The sequence below is a fragment of the Salvelinus fontinalis genome, chromosome 20, assembly GCF_029448725.1.
Source record: "Salvelinus fontinalis isolate EN_2023a chromosome 20, ASM2944872v1, whole genome shotgun sequence".
NCBI classification, from domain to species: Eukaryota; Metazoa; Chordata; class Actinopteri; order Salmoniformes; family Salmonidae; genus Salvelinus; species Salvelinus fontinalis.
In genome coordinates, this window is record NC_074684.1 from 29,497,256 (window position 1) to 29,517,107 (window position 19,852).

Genomic DNA, 19,852 nt, shown 5'->3' on the forward strand with positions numbered 1-19,852 from the left:
CCATATTCTGTTGTTTCATCGGCAAGTCCCAGTAGCATAGTCCACTTCTTGGGACTCATTTGGCCAGTAATCCCTTGAAAATGTAACTCGGCACGCTCCACCAACCTAGCCTTCCCACAGAACAGTAAATTCTAGCTAGGCACCCCTGGGCCTGCTAGCATTAGCATTACACAGGCCCTCACAGCAAGAGCCTCCCAGAACCATGGGGATTCACTCACAATCTTCCATTGATTTGTCCAACTCTGTGGCTTTAGCTCTTTAGCGATACCCCAAAAGTCTCCCAGGTCTCCAGAGGGGTAGCTCTACTGTTATTAATACTCACCCCTGTCCAATTGAGTTAAATAACAAATCAAACTTGTTCGTTTATTATGTTGAAGGCCTATTGTTGTCACCCACCATGTTAGCCAAAGAGACTCCATTAAGCGTGCTATCTCTTGAATAGTGTGCCAATGTAAATCAGCCAGGATAGAATGGAGTCCAAGAAAGTTCTACTTTAATGAGCATCAATGCTAAAGACTGGCCCATGTCCATTTTGAAACCAAAGTGGTGTGGTGTTTTTAGGCAGTGACTTAATGGCAAAACATTCTCTCCAAGATTAGTAAAGAATTTGCTAGATGTCAAGAGCACCTCTTTAGTGGTCAGTTGCTTTCCAATGTCGTGTTATGGTTGTGTGTTCTTTCAGCACAACATAGGGCTTATCGCTCTCTGACACTGGGGCTTTTCACAAGGAAAAGCTATTTTTGGATAATGTGATTACACATAGTCTAATTTGAACTGGTCTTTTCCCAGCTTGAGAAGACAACTCTGATCCATTTTGTACTAAAATGTAGGCCTACAAGTTGTGACTTGCTGTTAGATGTTTGATATGATGTAGGCCTAGCTATGAATCCTCTGAAGTAATGTGAAGTGCAGTCACTGTGATGTGTCCACTAACTTCATTTGTGTTGCGTCTTCTCCAGTGATGGAATGGGGCGACGATGTAAGGCCCCTTTCTGAAGAGGAAGCCATGGTCATCGTCAACCACCAAGCCACAGGGGACGTGTGCACCCTCATGATGTGCCTGCAGGACAAGGGCACGGTAATGGACACCTCCATAGTTGGCATTAAAATGTAGCCTCCTAGACCAGGGTTTCCCAAACTCTGTCCTCGTGCCCCCCCCGGGGGTGCTTTTGCCCAAGTACTACACAGCTGATTCAAATTATCAAAGCTTGATGATGAGTTGGTTATTTAAGTCAGCTGTGTAGTGCTAGGGCAAAACTAAATGGGGCCCCAGGACTGAGTTTGGGAAACCCTGTCCTAGACTACGAATCACTTCAAGTGAATTCAGGGATGAAACTAACAGATCTAGAAGTGACAGTTAAACATGTCCTTAAATGTAAGAGGTAGGACTATTTCTCAATACAAAATGTCTTCAATTGACTGGTACTGAATTGAACTCTTTCAACCCATTAGGGGCACTTGACTTGGATGTCTGGAATGTGGTTGGATTGTGTGTCTGGGGACCAACTTTCCCTTAAAAAAAAAATCCTGCACTGAACAGATTTCAGGTCTACTGAGCGCAAACTTGAACATTGTGACAATTCGGTGCAACTTCCAGCGCATGTTTACTGTGAACACTGAGGCTGTACCCACTTTTAATTTGCCGTTTTAACTTTGGCCATAGTGGGCTACTGTGGCTATTTGATCATAATGTAGGCCTACCAGAATGGCCTACCATCAAAAACAATGGAGAAAATACATCCCTTAACATTTTAACATGGAAATAGCTGTTCTATCATTCAGCCTACAGTAGCAGCCTGTGTGTGGTGTTCAATGTAGGCGTACATTCCATGAGACTTTAGAAAGAAACATGTAGGGCTTGACATTAACCTGTTTAATCACTTGTCCTTCAGACTAAGAGGTGACTGAAAATGTTGATGCAAGAAACCACTTTACAAAATAAATGCATTATTATTCCCATAATATTATTACAGAGAATCAGACATGATGCTACCCTCTGCCTATTGGCTACTTTGCTTATTCAAGCCTGTCTCAAAATACAACACTGCCCCTTTAAGACAAAAAAAGCTCTTTGCCTGACTTGCTTTTCAAAGATGCCTAGGAATGTACAAGTTTTGTGCTCTTGTAGGAAGCAATGACTCCCCTATTGCTGACTACAAATAATCTATAAGTGGGCTAATAACTCACTAACTAACAAAACATATGAACAAAATGTGCATTCGTGGCTACATGCAGCTCTCGCTTTGATCTCAAAACAAGCTCATCTACTCACGACTGCTCATGCTGTAATTCCAGTCCAGTTGAAAGTAAATGGCACAGATCAATGTATGGCAATGGTCTATTTGTATGTAGGCTTACTCCAGCTCTGATTGTGTTTGCTGAGTAGTGCATGTCAATGCAATAGAGTCCTACTCCGATGTGTTCTGCCTACAGCAAAATCTCTTGCATAGTTCATTGCATTGAAAGTGGCTAATATTGTGTTGATTCAATCACAAGTGCCACAGGAAAGGGAAATGTTGATGGTGGTAACAGGGCAAACTCAGGGCAAACTAAAACATTGAGGTAGGCTATATGATCACACTGGTAATAGATCCTTTGTTGTGTTACTTTAGGCACAGCTGAGTGAACATACATTTGAAATAATTCGCTTTTTATTTTTATATTACTGGGCTGATGGTGCCTGGCATCTGATGGTCAGTCTCAGCAGAAGGAGAGAGCAGCAGACTGAGGGTCCGCCTTTCATCCTCCCTCTGTCAGTGGAGGAAAGGGAGAGCAATGAACAAAAAGGGACACCTTCTTCCAGCTGATTGGGAAACTCGTGTCGCACTGACAGTATCAACTTTGCTGTAGCAATCTTTTATGCCTGCTACGTTACTGCACACCAGTGGTAAGCAATGACTTGATTTGCTCTCTGGACCTGCCGGGAAGGCAGAGTTTGGACCTTCAGACAGATGAAATGGTTCAAACTGGCAACAGTTCGCCTACCTGGCACGCAGGGCAGCTGAATTGGGTGCACCTACCGCCAACAGCCTGAGCTGAAAAAATAAATAAATAGGAACACAAGGCTTTATCGTTGGGTTTTTTACAGAAATGTTTGGAGATCGACCAGTCGATCGACCGGGCTGGTCATCACTGCTCTATAAAGTTAAGTGAAGTTCAATCTCGTGCTTCTCTCTGGGCTGATCCCGGGGGAGCTGCACAGCGCACTCAGGGCTATGGTCTGGGTGTGATATCCTGCTTAATATACTGCTCAAGGTGGGCTGATGGTTGTGTGTGGGTTGGAATATTCACTGAAGCAGTTCTATTCTCCAAGGGAGATAGCTATGCTGAGCCACAACATTATTGCATAATATTACTTATCAGTATCAGATGAATGATATTAATAATTAGCCATTGTAGCAGCAGGACAAACTGACTATCCAGTATCCACAGTGACACACACTACCTGGAATGTGTTTGGCAAAGATAAGATATCGTCATTTGTGACTTGCATATTTACCCAATATGACAGTTCTACTGTGTGAAAGTAAATAATTGGTAAGGTAAAAGGACAGAAACGATGATGACCAAAGACTTGAGCCTGGAGTTCAAATCCAGTGGTATTTCTTTGTTTGTCTTAGGAATGTCAAATTTGCTAATTGAAGTTGTTTAACCCGTTTACACTCATGGGAATTAACCTAACTGGATAGGGCTAAATTGAAATGTTTCTTACAAAAGTAGTATGAAAAGCATATGCATAACCATGGCAGCAATTGAAAGGGGGCATGTATTAGACCAAAGGTGTGTACCCAACAGTTCACCTGATACAAGACTGAATCCAAACATTACACTGTTGATTTTATGTACATTTTACATTTACTGTACTTTTCGCTGCATTTGTTGAAGATAATATTAAAATACCCTGGATACATTCAGTAACATGTTAAGACTATTCCTGGAAAATGTGGGGTAGGTGCAACATAAGACCAAAAAAATGAGAAGAGTTTGAGTGAGAGGACTAACGGGTGTCTCCAAGTGGCCACACCTCTCCAATGTGTGCATAGTTCCTAAGAAATGTCAATGCAATTTTATGGCTCAATTTAGGGCTGGGCCTGTGCGATATTTAATTAATTTGATTATTAAATTTTTTGTGGCCGTGATCTTCAGAATGCCTGAATTGCACGAATCCATTTTTAAAACTTAAAAAAAAAACATTTTATTAGCATTTTATGTCCGCTTGCTCTCATGTTGTGTGTTTGGTGTCAGCTCCTTCGCTCCTTCTGTGATGTGTTCAATGACTGTGTGCATCTTAATATTTACACACACCAAGCCCCTCCCACTGCTACTCACAGCAATAAGGAAGAGGTTATTTCTTCAGCTCACTATTTGCATTTCAGTTTTGATCCAACAGAATTGTTCATATGGACACTGAAACGCATTGAGACATTACTGTAATAGAGAAGTTAACCTTTCTAACAATACCATTTTTATGTCAGCTCCTCACATTGAGAGAAGAGCAGACACTACTAAAATGGGAGTATCAATTCACATTGATTCTGGAAAATGTATGCTCAGTTTGTCGCAGTACCGCTAGCAGCATGTTAGCCAAAGACTGTTATACTAGCTGTATTTTTTATAAATGTTCAATAAGAATAAAACAATTTATATATGGAATTGGCAACTCATTCTGAGAAATAAGGTAGGTCACTTGATTTCAACACGTGGACTAAGTGGACAGGCCAACATGTTGTTCAAACAGTTGGAGACGGACAGAAGGGTGTGTTCATAACAATTAAACTGTTCTCCTTGTTAGCTAGCAAATAGATCTGAGTTGGCAAAACATGACATGACAACATTTGTAACACTGTGGAGTGCTCCACAGAGCTGTGCATTGACATGATTGGTTAACGGTAGGTGGTTGCAGTACATCCTGTATAAACACAAACTCACTTCCTTGACAAACATGGACAACTTTGACGAAAGGCCAGTCAAAGCCAGTTCACAAATAATATGCATCTTTATGATACCTTGTGTAGGGATTTCAAAGATGTAAAAATTAGTTTGCACTCCTGGAAAGAGAGGAGGTAATGGGGATAAGGTCAATGGAATACAGGCCGTGGGTAAAGGACACTGGATTGATGCACATTCAACAAATCTGATCTAACAAAGTGGATATTTGTCAACTATGTCATGATTGATGTATTGTAACAGGCCCACAATGTGGTTACTAAAATCCATTTGGCTGTTTTCGCAGCATAACATTTATAAGTTGTCCCTTTTCAGGTTTAGACAAAGTGACTGCTAAATGCTAACTCCCATTTGTATATGCTGGTAGCATAGCTAGCATACAGAAATCGGTGGTGGCAGTCAGTCGTTTTTAACTGTAGTGTAGTTGATTGACATGAACATATATTGGGGTTGATATCCATACAAGCATTATACTCTGATTTTTACCTCAACATAGTGTGAAATAGGCATATAAACAATAGCCTACATGTAGGCAAATTGAGGGGAGGGGGGGTGCAATATGTAAGGCCTTAAAACCTTCATCAGTTGCGCGTCATACAGCTTTGTTTACAAACTGTACGATGGCTCAAGCAGAATGTGGCAGAACTATACTGGTAACTAACTCCTTTTCACCTGTGTTGTTACTGTTAGCTAGCAGGCTACCAACTAGCACGGCAGAAAAGGCACACTGTTGTGACTGGATGCCATAGTGTTAATTTAATGGTATACTATTATCTGAAGAAGGAAGACATCCGACAGCAGTGGCTACGCTTTCATTTTGGATAACAGGCTGCACAAAAAACTATGATCATGTTACGCGTGTGTAGTGCATATGTCGAGCGAAGTTACACTGTCAGTTGGGGAGAACATTCTTGCCAGGAAGCTAATCCTGAAGACGGATGCTTTGCCATCACTGACATGGATCTTGCAAGCGCTGACCATAATGTAAGTATCAGAGTTTTATTCTGATGCTGTGGCTGTAATTGTGGCTGTTTTGATTTGTGAACGGTATATTTTTTGTAACACACCAATGTTTTTTCTTCAACATCCCTAAGCCCTCTACGTTGAGTCTGAGAACTGCCAGCACACAGCTGACATGAAGGAATGTTGGCAACAAAAGAAGTTGCAGCGTGTATGGTACTTGTAATTTACCTCTGAAAATCATATTCTGACATTCCATTGTTTTGTTTTTGTCTTAAAGTTGATGTAGATTGGGGCTAATAATTTCCATCACCTTTTTGTCTTTCCACTATCATCAAGCTGTAATGATAGACATTTTAGAAAATTCAACATCTACTCTGTCTGCACAGCTTCCCAGGCAACCACCGCAGCAGGAATGCTGTGATAAAAGTATTTAGTCAGCCACCAATTGTGCAAGTTCTCCCACTTAAAAAGATGAGAGAGGCCTGTAATTTTCATCATATGTACACTTCAACTATGACAGACAAAATGAGAAGAAAAAATCCAGAAAATCACATTGTAGGATTTTTTAATGAATTTTTTTGCAAATTATGGTGGAAAATAAGTATTTGGTCACCTACAAACAAACAAACAAGCAAGTTTTCTGGCTCTCACAGACCAGTAACTTCTTCTTTAAGAGGCTCCTCTGTCCTCCACTCGTTACCTGTATTAATGGCACCTGTTTGAACTTGTTATCAGTATAAAAGACACCTGTCCACAACCTCAAACAGTCACACTCCAAACTCCACTATGGCCAAGACCAAAGAGCTGTCAAAGGACACCAGAAACAAAATTGTAGACCTGCACCAGGCTGGGAAGACTGAATCTGCAAGAGGTGAGCAGCTTGATTTGAAGAAATCAACTGTGGGAGCAATTATTAGGAAATGGAAGACATACAAGACCACTGATAATCTCCCTCGATCTGGAGCTCCACGCAAGATCTCACCCCGTGGGGTCAAAATGATCACAAGAACGGTGAGCAAAAATCCCAGAACCACACGGGGGGACCTAGTGAATGACCTGCAGAGAGCTGGGACCAAAGTAACAAAGCCTACCATCAGTAACACACTACGCCGCCAGGGACTCAAATCCTGCAGTGCCAGGCGTGTCCCCCTGCTTAAGCCAGTACATGCCCAGGCCCGTCTGAAGTTTGCTAGAGAGCATTTGGATGATCCAGAAGAAGATTGGGAGAATGTCATATGGTCAGATGAAACCAAAATAGAACTTTTTGGTAAAAACTCAACTCGTCGTGTTTGGAGGACAAAGAATGCTGAGTTGCATCCAAAGAACACCGTACCTACTGTGAAGAATGGGGTGGAAACATCATGCTTTGGGGCTGTTTTTCTGCAAAGGGACCAGGACGACTGATCCGTGTAAAGGAAAGAATGAATGGGGCCATGTATCGTGAGATTTTGAGTGAAAACCTCCTTCCATCAGCAAGGGCATTGAAGATGAAATGTGGCTGGGTCTTTCAGCATGACAATGATCCCAAACACACCGCCCGGGCAACAAAGGAGTGGCTTCGTAAGAAGCATTTCAAGGTCCTGGAGTGGCCTAGCCAGTCTCCAGATCTCAACCCCATAGAAAATCTTTGGAGGGAGTTGAAAATCCGTGTTGCCCAGCAACAGCCCCAAAACATCACTGCTCTAGAGGAGATCTGCATGGAGGAATGGGCCAAAATACCAGCAACAGTGTATGAAAACCTTGTGAAGACTTACAGAAAACGTTTGACCTCTGTCATTGCCAACAAAGGGTATATAACAAAGTATTGAGAAACTTTTGTTATTGACCAAATACTTATTTTCCACCATAATTTGCAAATAAATTCATTAAAAATCCTACAATGTGATTTTCTGGGGGGGTTTTTCTCTCATTTTGTCTGTCATAGTTGAAGTGTACCTATGATGAAAATTACAGGCCTCATCTTTTTAAGTGGGAGAACTTGCACAATTGGTGGCTGACTAAATACTTCTTTGCCCCACTGTATCTCACATACGCATATTATGAAAGTAGATAAAACATCTTATTTATCTATGTTATTTATCTATGTTACTTAACTAATTCTGATTCAGCTATGACACATATTGTAAGTGATAGTAATTAATTTCAAGTCAATTGAGCATTTCAGGCACACATTCAAAATGCAAACATTGAAAACTTTTACAAAAAAAGGGCAGGACCAAATATTTCAAATTGAGTACTTCAAAAACACTGTGGAATGAGTAGATCTCTGCATCACAAATTGATAGCATCATAACCTACAACAGTAAATAAAATAAAATTCACTACCCATTTTTAACAAACATTTCTGTTTTCAAAAACATTACAGGCTCCTGGATCTCCTCTTTAACGATGTTACCCTTGTTCCAGCGCTGTATGTGGGGAAGCTGTGCGAGCTGTCCATCCCAGGACCCCTGTATGTTTAGTGTGAGAGGCCTGAGCTGTCCATCCCAGGACCCCTGTATGCCCAGTGTGAGAGGCCTGAGCTGTCCATCCCAGGACCCCTGTATGCCCAGTGTGCGAGGCCTGAGCTGTCCATCCCAGGACCCCTGTATGCCCAGTGTGCGAGGCCTGAGCTGTCCATCCCAGGACCCCTGTATACCCAGTGTGAGAGGCCTGAGCTGTCCATCCCAGGACCCCTGTATACCCAGTGTGAGAGGCCTGAGCTGTCCATCCCAGGACCCCTGTATACCCAGTGTGAGGCCTGAGCTGTCCATCCCAGGACCCCTGTATACCCAGTGTGCGAGGCCTGAGCTGTCCATCCCAGGACCCCTGTATGTCCAGTGTGAGAGGCCTGAGCTGTCCATCCCAGGACCCCTGTATACCCAGTGTGAGAGGCCTGACTAGGAGGCCATAGTTGGATTTGTCTCCCGCTACAATCTTGGGGGTGACTGAAGCCTGCTTGATTGAAGCGGGGTATATGGGTCACCCTCCACTCCCGCTCTCCTCCCCATCAATCTCTGTAGTTGGTTGCATTTCTTAAACCCTAAGTAATTAATTTTACATGATATGTCACTTATTTTTTTTATTTTTTTTCAAGCATTCAGATTGGAGATGAGTGTTAAATTATGCGAATCAATGGGGTCCTGCACACTGTAGGGTGGCCGGGTGCCTATATTAGGCTTATGGCTTTAATCATTTATGTCAAATGATGTCTCACCATTGTTTCTCACCTTTATTTCTCATGAGTGTTCATGTTGATACATTATTCGGCTATATTGGCCTATTGTAAATTATGAATTAAATGTCTGATAAAAAAATACAATTCTTGTCATTAATAATGATAATGAGGAGGCACCAATACATTGTCCAGTACACTTATTGTATACTCCTTGTCAGGCCTATACAGAGAGAACAGTCACTAAGTGCGTTGTTGGAGCTGATAGGATCGAAAGAAAGGGAGCGTTGCTCTCGGTTCAGCTTTTGCCATTCAAATCTTTCCTTAACCCCCTAGAGTCGATGTCAGCTCCACCACGGACATCTAATTAGGATAACAAAACAATTGCCATAAGTTCGTCAGTATAGGCTAGAGATGTTTTTTGTTGTTGTATGGGCTGTGTCTCACTCCACTGCATCTGCAAATGTCACCCTTCCCCATCTGCGGTGAATGGTTGCAGAGCTAGAGCGGTGTTTGTCAGACAGACCATGAGACATCCCGTAAATCAGTCTTCTCACACAAACGTCTGGAGCATCCAAACCTACAAACCCCTCCTATAATAACCCCTCTATGAAAAGATGAGACTCTCACGAACACAGGTTGTTAGAAATGTTTTCACATTTATTCTAAGTTAAAAACGGATACCTTATTTAAAACATACCTTAACTATTCAGACCCTTTGCTATGAGACTCGGCATTGAGCTCAGGTGCATCCTGTTTCGATTGATCGTCCTTCATGTTTCTACAACTTGATTGCAGTTCACCTATGGTAAATTTGATTGATTGGACATGATTTGAAAAGGCACACATGAGGTCCCTGTCTATATAAGGGTTGCAAAAATGTATATAACCTGTTTTTGCTTTGTCATTATGGGGTATTGTGTGTAGATTGAGGGGGGGGGGGGAATTATTTAATCATTTTTAGAATAAGGCTGTAAAGTAACAATGTGGAAAAAGTCAAGGGGTCTGAATACTTTCCGAATGCACTGTATATGGAGATAGTTTAGTCCCTAAAATAAGTGGTTAAATACTTGATCTATCTTATCTCTCAGATTTAGGACAGACACAGTACCAACTTTTGATTTTTTTTGTACAATCTGTTTATCCATGTTTGAAGCAAACGTTTCCATGGACTATTAGCTGTAAGGCCAAATTCTGTGTTTCATCCCCAAAAAATGTATACCTTAAGGGGTCCTAAAATAGCTAAATATTCCATGGTATGACCACAATTCCATATGCTAGCTTAGTAGAACCCCTCCCCCCCCCCCCATTAAATTGATTTCAAAATACTGAAGACGGATCGGCTCAGAGATACTACAACATATGGCTGCTAATATTGAGGCGGCTTATTCTAATGCTTACCCTATAAAAATGCATTATCCCCGATTTGGCACATCATTAGGCTACATATCATGAAATACATTGAGACTAGCCTACAAGTATCAAAATAGAAGTCATTTGATTGAACATTAAATATATTTCAATATGATTGAAATAGGCCTATACCTTGCTGTTTATTTTACTGCAGTCATTTTGCTTTTTATTTTAAGCATCTTTTTATACTTGTTTTTATCAATTACAAATACATTGGCAACTTTTATATTTGTAGTCCACTGTTCTGACATCGCGGTCACAGCGAGACGGATTAACCATGTGATTCTATGTTATGGCAGAGATCTTCTATGTATTAAGTGATGCGGGAGGCCAAAAAACATCTAACCACGCACTTAGCAGTTCTACAAGTGGTCTGAAGCAGAGGTTAGATTACGAGCGTTTTCAAAAGCAACGACGTTAAAGGGTAATGTGCAGAAATCACTCAGCCATTTCCTGGTTGCTAAAATCCTACTAGTTTGCATTGTGTACAGATTCATTGTATCATCAATAACCCAAAATATAGTATTTTAAGCTGTTTGAAGCTGGTGTACAAAACCGAGGGTAAAAGATGCAAAAACAGAACTTAAGCACAGAAATATCACACATGGAACAGATCTACCGCTTCTTAGACTTGCTTTCGACACGTAACAGATCTATAACTCACATTTCTATGTAATTTTGGTCAGGTCTCCCAAAAAGTAACATATTGCAACTTTAATAACGATGGTTTTGGGAAACAGCTCTGAGATTTAACAATGTTCTAACCAAAGTTCTAACGACCTACCAAGGTTCTAACGAGGAACTTAGACTTAAGATGCTTTTGGGAATCCGGACCCAGGTCATCAACGACATGTTGCCCATTGCTTACCTTGTCACCTGGCAACGACCACAAAGGTGTTTCAAAGAGCTGTTAGACAAGGCGAGCTCATGAATATACGCTCACCGCCTGTTCTTTTAGGCTTCCTGGTACTTAGAGATTCTGAGAAATTCAGAGCATTTTAATAGCATAAAAATATTACGAATGATGGTTTGGTCATTCAAAGACAATTTTTACTTGGGAAAAGGATGACTGTGTGGGACCTTTTTTAAGATGAATTGTCATAATCTAAATGTGATTTCTGTCATTCTGAGCACCATGGGTGGACGCCCTAATAAGGTTACGCAGCCAATGCATATGGGTCCGCTAAATTTCTCAACAAAATGTAGTAAAATGCTGGCAGGCAAATATCTGGCACCACATTTTCCTAACAGGAACCGTGCACACACACATACACACACACACAGGGTCATCCGCACATTCACTCACACACACATCTTCATGTTGACTAACAGCTCTACTCGAAGCGCTGCTGGCTGATGCTGTACTCTGGCTAGCCAGTAAGTATCTGATTCTCAGCCTCCCTCCAGTTTAACCTGAAATGATTGGCACGCCTTGTGATGGGATGCGAGAACCCAGTCCCTCAGCCAGTGGCTCTGTCCCAAACTCACTGACAGCGTCCCAAATAGCACCTTGTTTCCTATATAGTGCACTACTTCTGATCAGACCCCTATGGGATGCCCTGGTCAAAAGTAGTGCGCTATAAAGGGAACCTTCATATCTCAGACGGGCCAATAAAAATAAAATATTAAGATGGGCAAAGGAACACAGACACAGGAACTCTGCCGAGAAGGCCAGCATCCTGGAGTCGCCTCTTCACTGGATGACGTTGAGACTGGTGTTTTGCGGGTACTATTTAATGAAGCTGCCAGTTGAGGACTTGTGAGGCATCTGTTTCTCAAACTAGGCACTCGTATGTACTTGTCCTCTTGCTCAGTTGTGCACTGGGGCCTCCCACTTTTTCTATTCTGGTTAGGGCCAGTTTGCTCTGTTCTGTGAATGGAGCAGTACACAGCGTTATATGAGATCTTCAGTTTCTTGGCAATTTCTCGCATGGAACAGCCTTCATTTCTCAGAACAAGAATAGACTGACGAGTTTCAGAAGAAAGTCCTTTGTTTCTGGCCATTTTGAGCCTGTAAACGAACCCAGAAATGCTGATGCTCCAGATACTCAACTTGTCTAAAGAAGGCCAGTTTTATTGCTTCTTTAATCAGACCAACAGTTTTCAGCTGTGCTAACATTATTGCAAAACGGTTTTCTAATGATAAATTAGCCTTTTAAAATGATAAACTTGGATTAGCTAACACAACGTGCCATTGGAACGTGATGGTTGCTGATAATGGGCCTCTATGCCGATGTAGATATTCCATTAAAAATCTGCTGGTTACAATGCTCGTTTACAACATTAACAATGTATACACTGTATTTCCAATCAATTTGATGTTATTGTTACAATTTGTTTTGCATTTTCTTTCAAAAACAAGGAAATGTTGAAGTGACCCCAAACTTTTGAACGTTAGTGTAAGTATTCAGACCCTTTGCTATGAGACTTGAAATTGAGCTCAGGTGCGTCCTGTTTCCATTGATCATCCTTGAGATGTTTCTACAACTTGATTGGAGTCCACCTGTGGTAAATTCAATTGATTGGACATGATTTGGAAAGACACACACCTGTCTATATAAGGTCCATTAGTTGACAGTGCATATGAGGTCGAAGGAATTCTCAGTAGAGCTCTGAGATTGTGTTGAGGCACAGATCTGGGGAAGGGTACCAAAACAATTCTGCAGCATTGAAGGTCCCCAAGAACACAGTGGGCTCCATCATTCTTAAATGGAAGAAGTTGGAATCACCAAGACTCTAGGAAGAGCTGGCCGCCCAGCCAAACTGCGCCATCAGTGGAGAAGGGCCTTGGTCAGGGAGGTGACCAAGAAACCGATGGTCACTCTGACAGAGCTCCAGAATTCTTCTGTAGAGATAGGAGAACCTTTCAGAAGGACAACCATCTTTGCAGCACTCCACCAATCAGGCCTTTATGGTAGAGTGACCAGACGGAAGCCACTCCTCAGTAAAAGGCACTTGATATCCCGCTTGGAGTTTGCCAAAAGGCACCTAAAGGAATCTGACTATGAGAAGCAAGGTTCTCTGATCTGATGAAACCAAGATTGAACTCTTTGGCCTGAATGCCAAGCGTCTCACCTGGAGGAAACCAGGCACCGCTCATCACCTGGCCAATAGCATTCCTACGGTGACGCGTGGTGGCAGCAGCATGCTGTGGGGATGTTTGTCAGCGGAAGGGACTGGGCCTCGAGGGAAAGATGAATGGAGCAAAATACTTAGAGATCCTTGATGAAAACCTGCTCCAGAGCGCAATAGGACAACGACCCTAAGCACACAGCCAAGACAATGCAGGAGTGGCTTTGGGACAAGTCTCTGAATGTCCCTGAGTGGCCCGGCCAGAGCCCGGACTTGAACCCGATCGAACATCTCTGGAGACCTGAAAATAGCAGTGCAGCAACGCTCCCCATCCAACCTGACAGCACTTGACAGGATCTGCAGAGAAGAATGCTAGAAACTACACCAAATACATGTGCCAAGCTTGTAGTGTCATACCCAAGAAGACACTAGGCTGTAATCGCTGGCAAAGGAGCTTCAACAAAGTACTGAGTAAAGGGTCTGAATGCTTATGTAAATGTGATATTTGTATTTTTTATACATTTATAAACATTTCTATAAACTTGTTTTTGCTTTGTCATTATGGGGTACTGTGTTTAGATTTGAGGGGAGGGGGGGGGGTATTGAATCCATTTTAGAATAAGGCTGTAATGTAACAATGTGGAAAAGGTGAAGGGGTCTGAATACTTCCAAATGCATTGTATATATCTACCTCAATTACCTCATACCCTTGCACATGGACTCGGTACTGGTACCCCATGTATATAGCCAAGTTATCGTTACTCATTCTGAATGTATTATTACATGATTTACTTTTCTATTATTTCGCTAGTTTCTTTCTCTCTGCATTGTTGGGAAAGACCCGTAAGTTAGCATTTCACTGTTAGTCTACACCTGTTGTTTACCAAGCATGCAATGAATAACATTTTATTTTAAAAAGTTGTTTCATCCCAGGTTTATATGAACCTCCATCCTGGTGATCCAGTTGGTTTGTTCTTTTTGCCAACAACTCTGTGTTCATTCATTGCCAAGCCCAACATGACACTAATAAGAGTGGGCTTCTTACTGTGCGGTATGGGACCTAGGCTAATAAACTAGCCTACATCTAATAAACTACATTTCTATCAGTACAACTTAAAGATCAATGTGATAGAGCTGCCTGGAAATGCCTTTGGTTTCTGCAGGCCAAGCCAGGCAGACGTCATACTGTGTAACATCACAGAGCTGCCTTACTGACACCCCCCCTCTGTGGTGGGTAGAGCCAGTGGGGACTGAGCAGGGGGCTGGTGCTCCTGTCCTGTCCTCTCTCCAGGATAGTACAGTTCTTTGTTGAGGACGACTGCCAACCTCACACGCAGCCCACTGCCATCATATGGAAGAGCCCCTGGTTTGGGGAATGAAGAGAGGGTGAATTGTGGAGGTTTTGAGGGTGAGGGTTTTTCTGGAGGAAATGGAGAGCGGGGCGCACCAACATGATGACATGATCCACCTCATCACGTGCTTCCTCAGCCCAGTTATCCTCTTAGTGCTGAAAGAAGGAAGTGACCAAAATGGCAGAATGGGCCAAAGCTGATCAGGGTTACGTAGACTGCCTTCATACCTATGACTATATAGATTGTGTTTTTGTGTGTGTGCGCACAGACGCATCTTTGGCTACGTAGACTGTGTGTGTTTGTTTGTGTGTGTGTGTGTGTCCAGACCTATGGCTATAGAGTGTGTGACCACAGTCTGTTCCGTTCTGTCCTTTAGGTGGTGAGGAAGATGATGTGGTTGATGGACCATGTGTTCAAGTACACCAACTTCGGCCTGGTGTCTCTAATCCACGGGGACTTCTTCATCAGACAGGTGAGACAGACAGACTCTGAGAACTCTATCCATCTGCTGGCTTTAGCTAGGCCATCACCTGATGGTTGATAACTACCTAACTGCTCTTGTGATCCAATTTGTAAGTCGCTCTGGATAAGAGCGTCTGCTAAATGACTTAAATGTAAATGTAAATCAGATATTGTTTTATGTGGTGTGGCTGATCTAGCGGAAGGCTAATGCCACAGCGTCCGGCACACACATCTACAGTGTCGGCATAGGTTTGAATCAGGCCTTCTACCCTCTGGCAACCTCTATCCATCTTTCCACACTGTCATCGTCTCTCTCTAAAAATGTTTTATATTTTCACCAATGTTTGTATTTGTCCCATAGGTTAGCATTTTATTACCTACCACACACACGTTTACCTACCACACACACTTTACCTACTTTATTACCTACCACATACATATACACTATTACCTACCACACACACTTTACCTACTTACACATACTTTATTACCTACCACACACACTTAACCTACTTACACATACTTTATTACCTACCACACACACACACTCATTACACGTGCACTCCAACTGAGCAGTATATCAGCGCAGCAGGAAGGAAACGGCTACAGCCTCCTCTTCTAACAGGGACACAGCCACGCAGGAAACGGCTACAGCCTCCTCTTCTAACAGGGACACAGCCACGCAGGAAACGGCTACAGCCTCCTCTTCTAACAGGGACACAGCCACGCAGGAAACGGCTACAGCCTCCTCTTCTAACAGGGACACAGCCACGCAGGAAACGGCTACAGCCTCCACCTCCTAACAGGAAACAGCCAGGCAGGAAACGACTACAGCCTCCACCTCCTAACAGGGAACAGCCAGGCAGGCCCAGTGGACAGTAGAGCAGTGTTATGGTACCGTACAGTAGTCTAGTCTCATGGCCTGGAGTGACCCAGCCTGCAGTGTGGGAGCAGCTGGAAGACAACAGAACAGAGAGCAGTGTTCTGCCTGGGGGACGAACCGACAGACGGAGAGAGAAGACAGAGAGGCAGGCAGACAGATGGACGGGGATAGACGGACAGTAGCGATGGGGGGGAATGGATAGTTAGATATCGCAATATTATTTTGGATAATATATCGATAATTTGACTCCCAAGTATTGAGTTGTAAAAATAATCATAAAGTAAATGCGCCAAAGCTCTGATATTTTCAACCTTTAGCTTGTTCTCTATCTTCTTTTTAAATAAAGCCAACATGTTTTCAGCACTTATTTCCATGACTGACCAAAACTAATTATGTCATGCTATCTCTTGTCTCTCTGCAGCAGACATATAGTGAGCAATATGTTTGGAACATTAAATCGCGGTATTGAATCTCAATACATGTAGAAATGTGAGAATCGCTATACTTATTGTATCGGCACCTAAGTATTGTGATCGTATCATGAGGTCCCTGGCACTTCCCAACCTTAACAGACTGGGAGAACAGACAGACCGACGGGGAGAGGTGGACACAGACTGAGACAGACGGACAGGGGGACTGGTGCTGTAGAGAGGGAGAGCGCTGATTCAGTTACAGTGCCAGTTGCATGCTGGCCCAGCAGCTCCAATCTCCTCTGGCCTTCCTGTCACGTGGCTCGCATTCCTCCCTCCAAATACCTCACACTCCCCCACACACTGAACATCTGCACTGTTGGCACCACGCTCTTTACTTAGGCTGGACTGACCGGACTGGCATGCATCGCACGCACACAAGCATGAAAAGACAAATTGCACAACATACATAACACAACAGTAGACAGTATGATTCAGAGCCATATATTTACATCTTATGGAAATATATGGCTCTGGTATGATGTATTTCTACATAGTATGCTCTTTACTTGGACTGCTCCACATGGCACTCACACTAGCATGAATGCTGACACACACAAATCACCTAACACACATAACATGGTAGCCAGTGTTCTAGAATGATGTTACTGCATATTTTACCAAGTACCAGGAGCTCTACTTGGACTCACTTACATTCTCTCATACAAATATGAAGGCAAATGCCCGACACATGCAAACTAGAAAAGGTAATTGTCCTGAAGGAAAAATTGTCTGCTTGCTTCAGCTGTCCAAAAGGTTGTGTATGAAGTTTTGGGGTTTAGATTACTACGGGTTGAGAAATTGAGGCGAACATGAAGGCACATGCCGACACTACAAATGCCATAACGTACATAACTTGACCAACATGTATAACTCTATTGTATAACATACCACATGTACTAATCACACAAATATAGAAACCCAATACTGGCACATGAATCCAGCCTCAGTGTGTTGATGCCTGTTAAACTGCCTCTGAACCTGGCCTAACTGGCAATCAATCCAAAAACCCTGCTAGTGTTATCTTTACTGATAATGCTCCTACTGCTAATGTAACCACAGCTCATATGAAACTTGCTGTCCATTTATTTCAATGTAGCTTGGCTGAGTGTTACACTGATACTGTAGTGTACCCTCTAAACTGGGTTGTGACTAGTTCGTTAGGCACCAAACAGAATAAAAGATTTGAAACACCCAGGGACTACCAGGACTTGTCCAATAAGATTTTAGTTTTCTGCTGTAATACGTCTTGAAATGTTTTCCCTCTGTGTACAGTCGTGGCCAAAACTTTTGAGAATGACACAAATATTAATTTTCACAAAGTTTGCTGCCTCAGTTTGTATGATGGCAATTTGCATATACTCCAGAATGTTATGAGTGATCAGATGAATTGCAATTAATTGCAAAGTCCCTCTTTGTCATGCAAATTAACTGTATCCCCAAAAAACATTTCCACTGCATTTCAGCCCTGCCACAAAAGGACCAGCTGACATGTCAGTGATTCTCTCGTTAACACAGGTGTGAGTGTTGACGAGGACAAGGCTGGAGATCACTCTGTCAAATCAAATGTATTTATAAAGCCCTTCTTACATCAGCTGATATCTCAAAGTGCTGTACAGAAACCCAGCCTAAAACCCCAAACCGCAAGCAATGCAGGCGTAGAAGCACAGTGGCTAGGAAAACCTCCCTAGAAAGGCCAGAACCTAGCAAGAAACCTAGAGAGGAACCAGGCTATGAGGGGTGGCCAGTCCTCTTCTGGCTGTGCCGGGTGGCGATTATAACAGAACATGGCCAAGATGTTCAAATGTTCATAGATGACCAGCAGGGTCAAATAATAATAATAATAATCACAGTGGTTGTCGAGGGTGCAACAGGTCAGCACCTCAGGAGTAAATGTCATAGCCGATCATTCAGAGTATCTCTACTGCTCCTGCTGTCTCTAGAGAATTGAAAACAGCAGGTCTGGGACAGGTATCACGTCCGGTGAACAGGTCAGGGTTCCATAGCCGCAGGCAGAACAGTTGAAACTGGAGCAGCAGCACGGCCAGGTGGACTGGGGACAGCAAGGAGTCATCAGGCCAGGTAGTCCTGAGGCATGGTCCTAGGGCTCAGGTCCTCCGAGAGAGAGAAAGAATTAGAGAGAGCGTACTTAAATTCACACAGGACACCGGATAAGACAGGAGAAATACTCCAGATATAACAGACTGACCCTAGCCCCCTGACACATAAACTACTGCAGCATAAATATTGGAGGCTGAGACAGGAGGGGTCGGGAGACACTGTGGCCCCGTCCGACGATACCCCCGGACAGGGCCAAACAGGCAGGATATAACCCCACCCACTTTGCCAAAGCACAGCCCCCACACCACTAGAGGGATATCTTCAACCACCAACTTACCATCCTGAGCCAAGGCTGAGTATAGCCCACAAAGATCTCTGCCACGGCACAACCCAAGGGGGGGCGCCAACCCAGACAGTAAGATCACGTCAGTAACTCAACCCACTCAAGTGACACACCCCTCCTAGGGACGGCATGGAAGAGCACCAGTAAGCCAGTGACTCAGCCCCTGTAATAGGGTTAGAGGCAGAGAAACCCAGTGGAGAGAGGGGAACTGGCCAGGCAGAGACCATTCATGTGTAGGGTTGCTTCTTAGCCAAGGGAGTTGGCTCACTCACAATTTTGCCGAAGAACACAGCCATGAATAAAGAATGGTACCAACACATCCTCCGAGAGCAACTTCTCCCAACCATCCAGGAACAGTTTGGTGACGAACAATGCCTTTTCCAGCATGACGGAGCACCTTGCCATAAGGCAAAAGTGATAACTAAGTGGCTGGGGGAACAAAACATCGATATTTTGGGTCCATGGCCAGGAAACTCCCCAGACCTTAGTCCCATTGAGAACTTGTCGTCAATCCTCAAGAGACGGGTGTACAAACAAAAACCCACAAATTCTGACAAACTCCAAGCATTGATTATGCAAGAATGGGCTGCCATCAGTCAGGATGTGGCCCAGAAGTTAATTGACAGCATGCCAGGGCAGATTGCAGAAGTCTTAAAAAAGAAGGGTCAACACTGCAAATATTGACTCTTTGCATCAACTTCATGTAATTGTCAACAAAAGCCTTTGACACTT

The 19,852-nt window shown here is 43.1% G+C and overlaps 1 protein-coding gene across 1 annotated transcript in view; it reads left to right on the forward strand.

Annotated features, from left to right (window-relative positions):
• Positions 1-19,852, forward strand: part of lpgat1 (lysophosphatidylglycerol acyltransferase 1) — an 84,912-nt gene that overhangs the window by 30,834 nt on the left and 34,226 nt on the right. The window contains exons 3-4 of the mRNA XM_055873135.1: positions 960-1,078; positions 15,278-15,373. Of these exons, the coding sequence (XP_055729110.1) occupies positions 960-1,078; positions 15,278-15,373 (215 nt within the window). The remainder of the gene's footprint in view (positions 1-959; positions 1,079-15,277; positions 15,374-19,852) is intronic.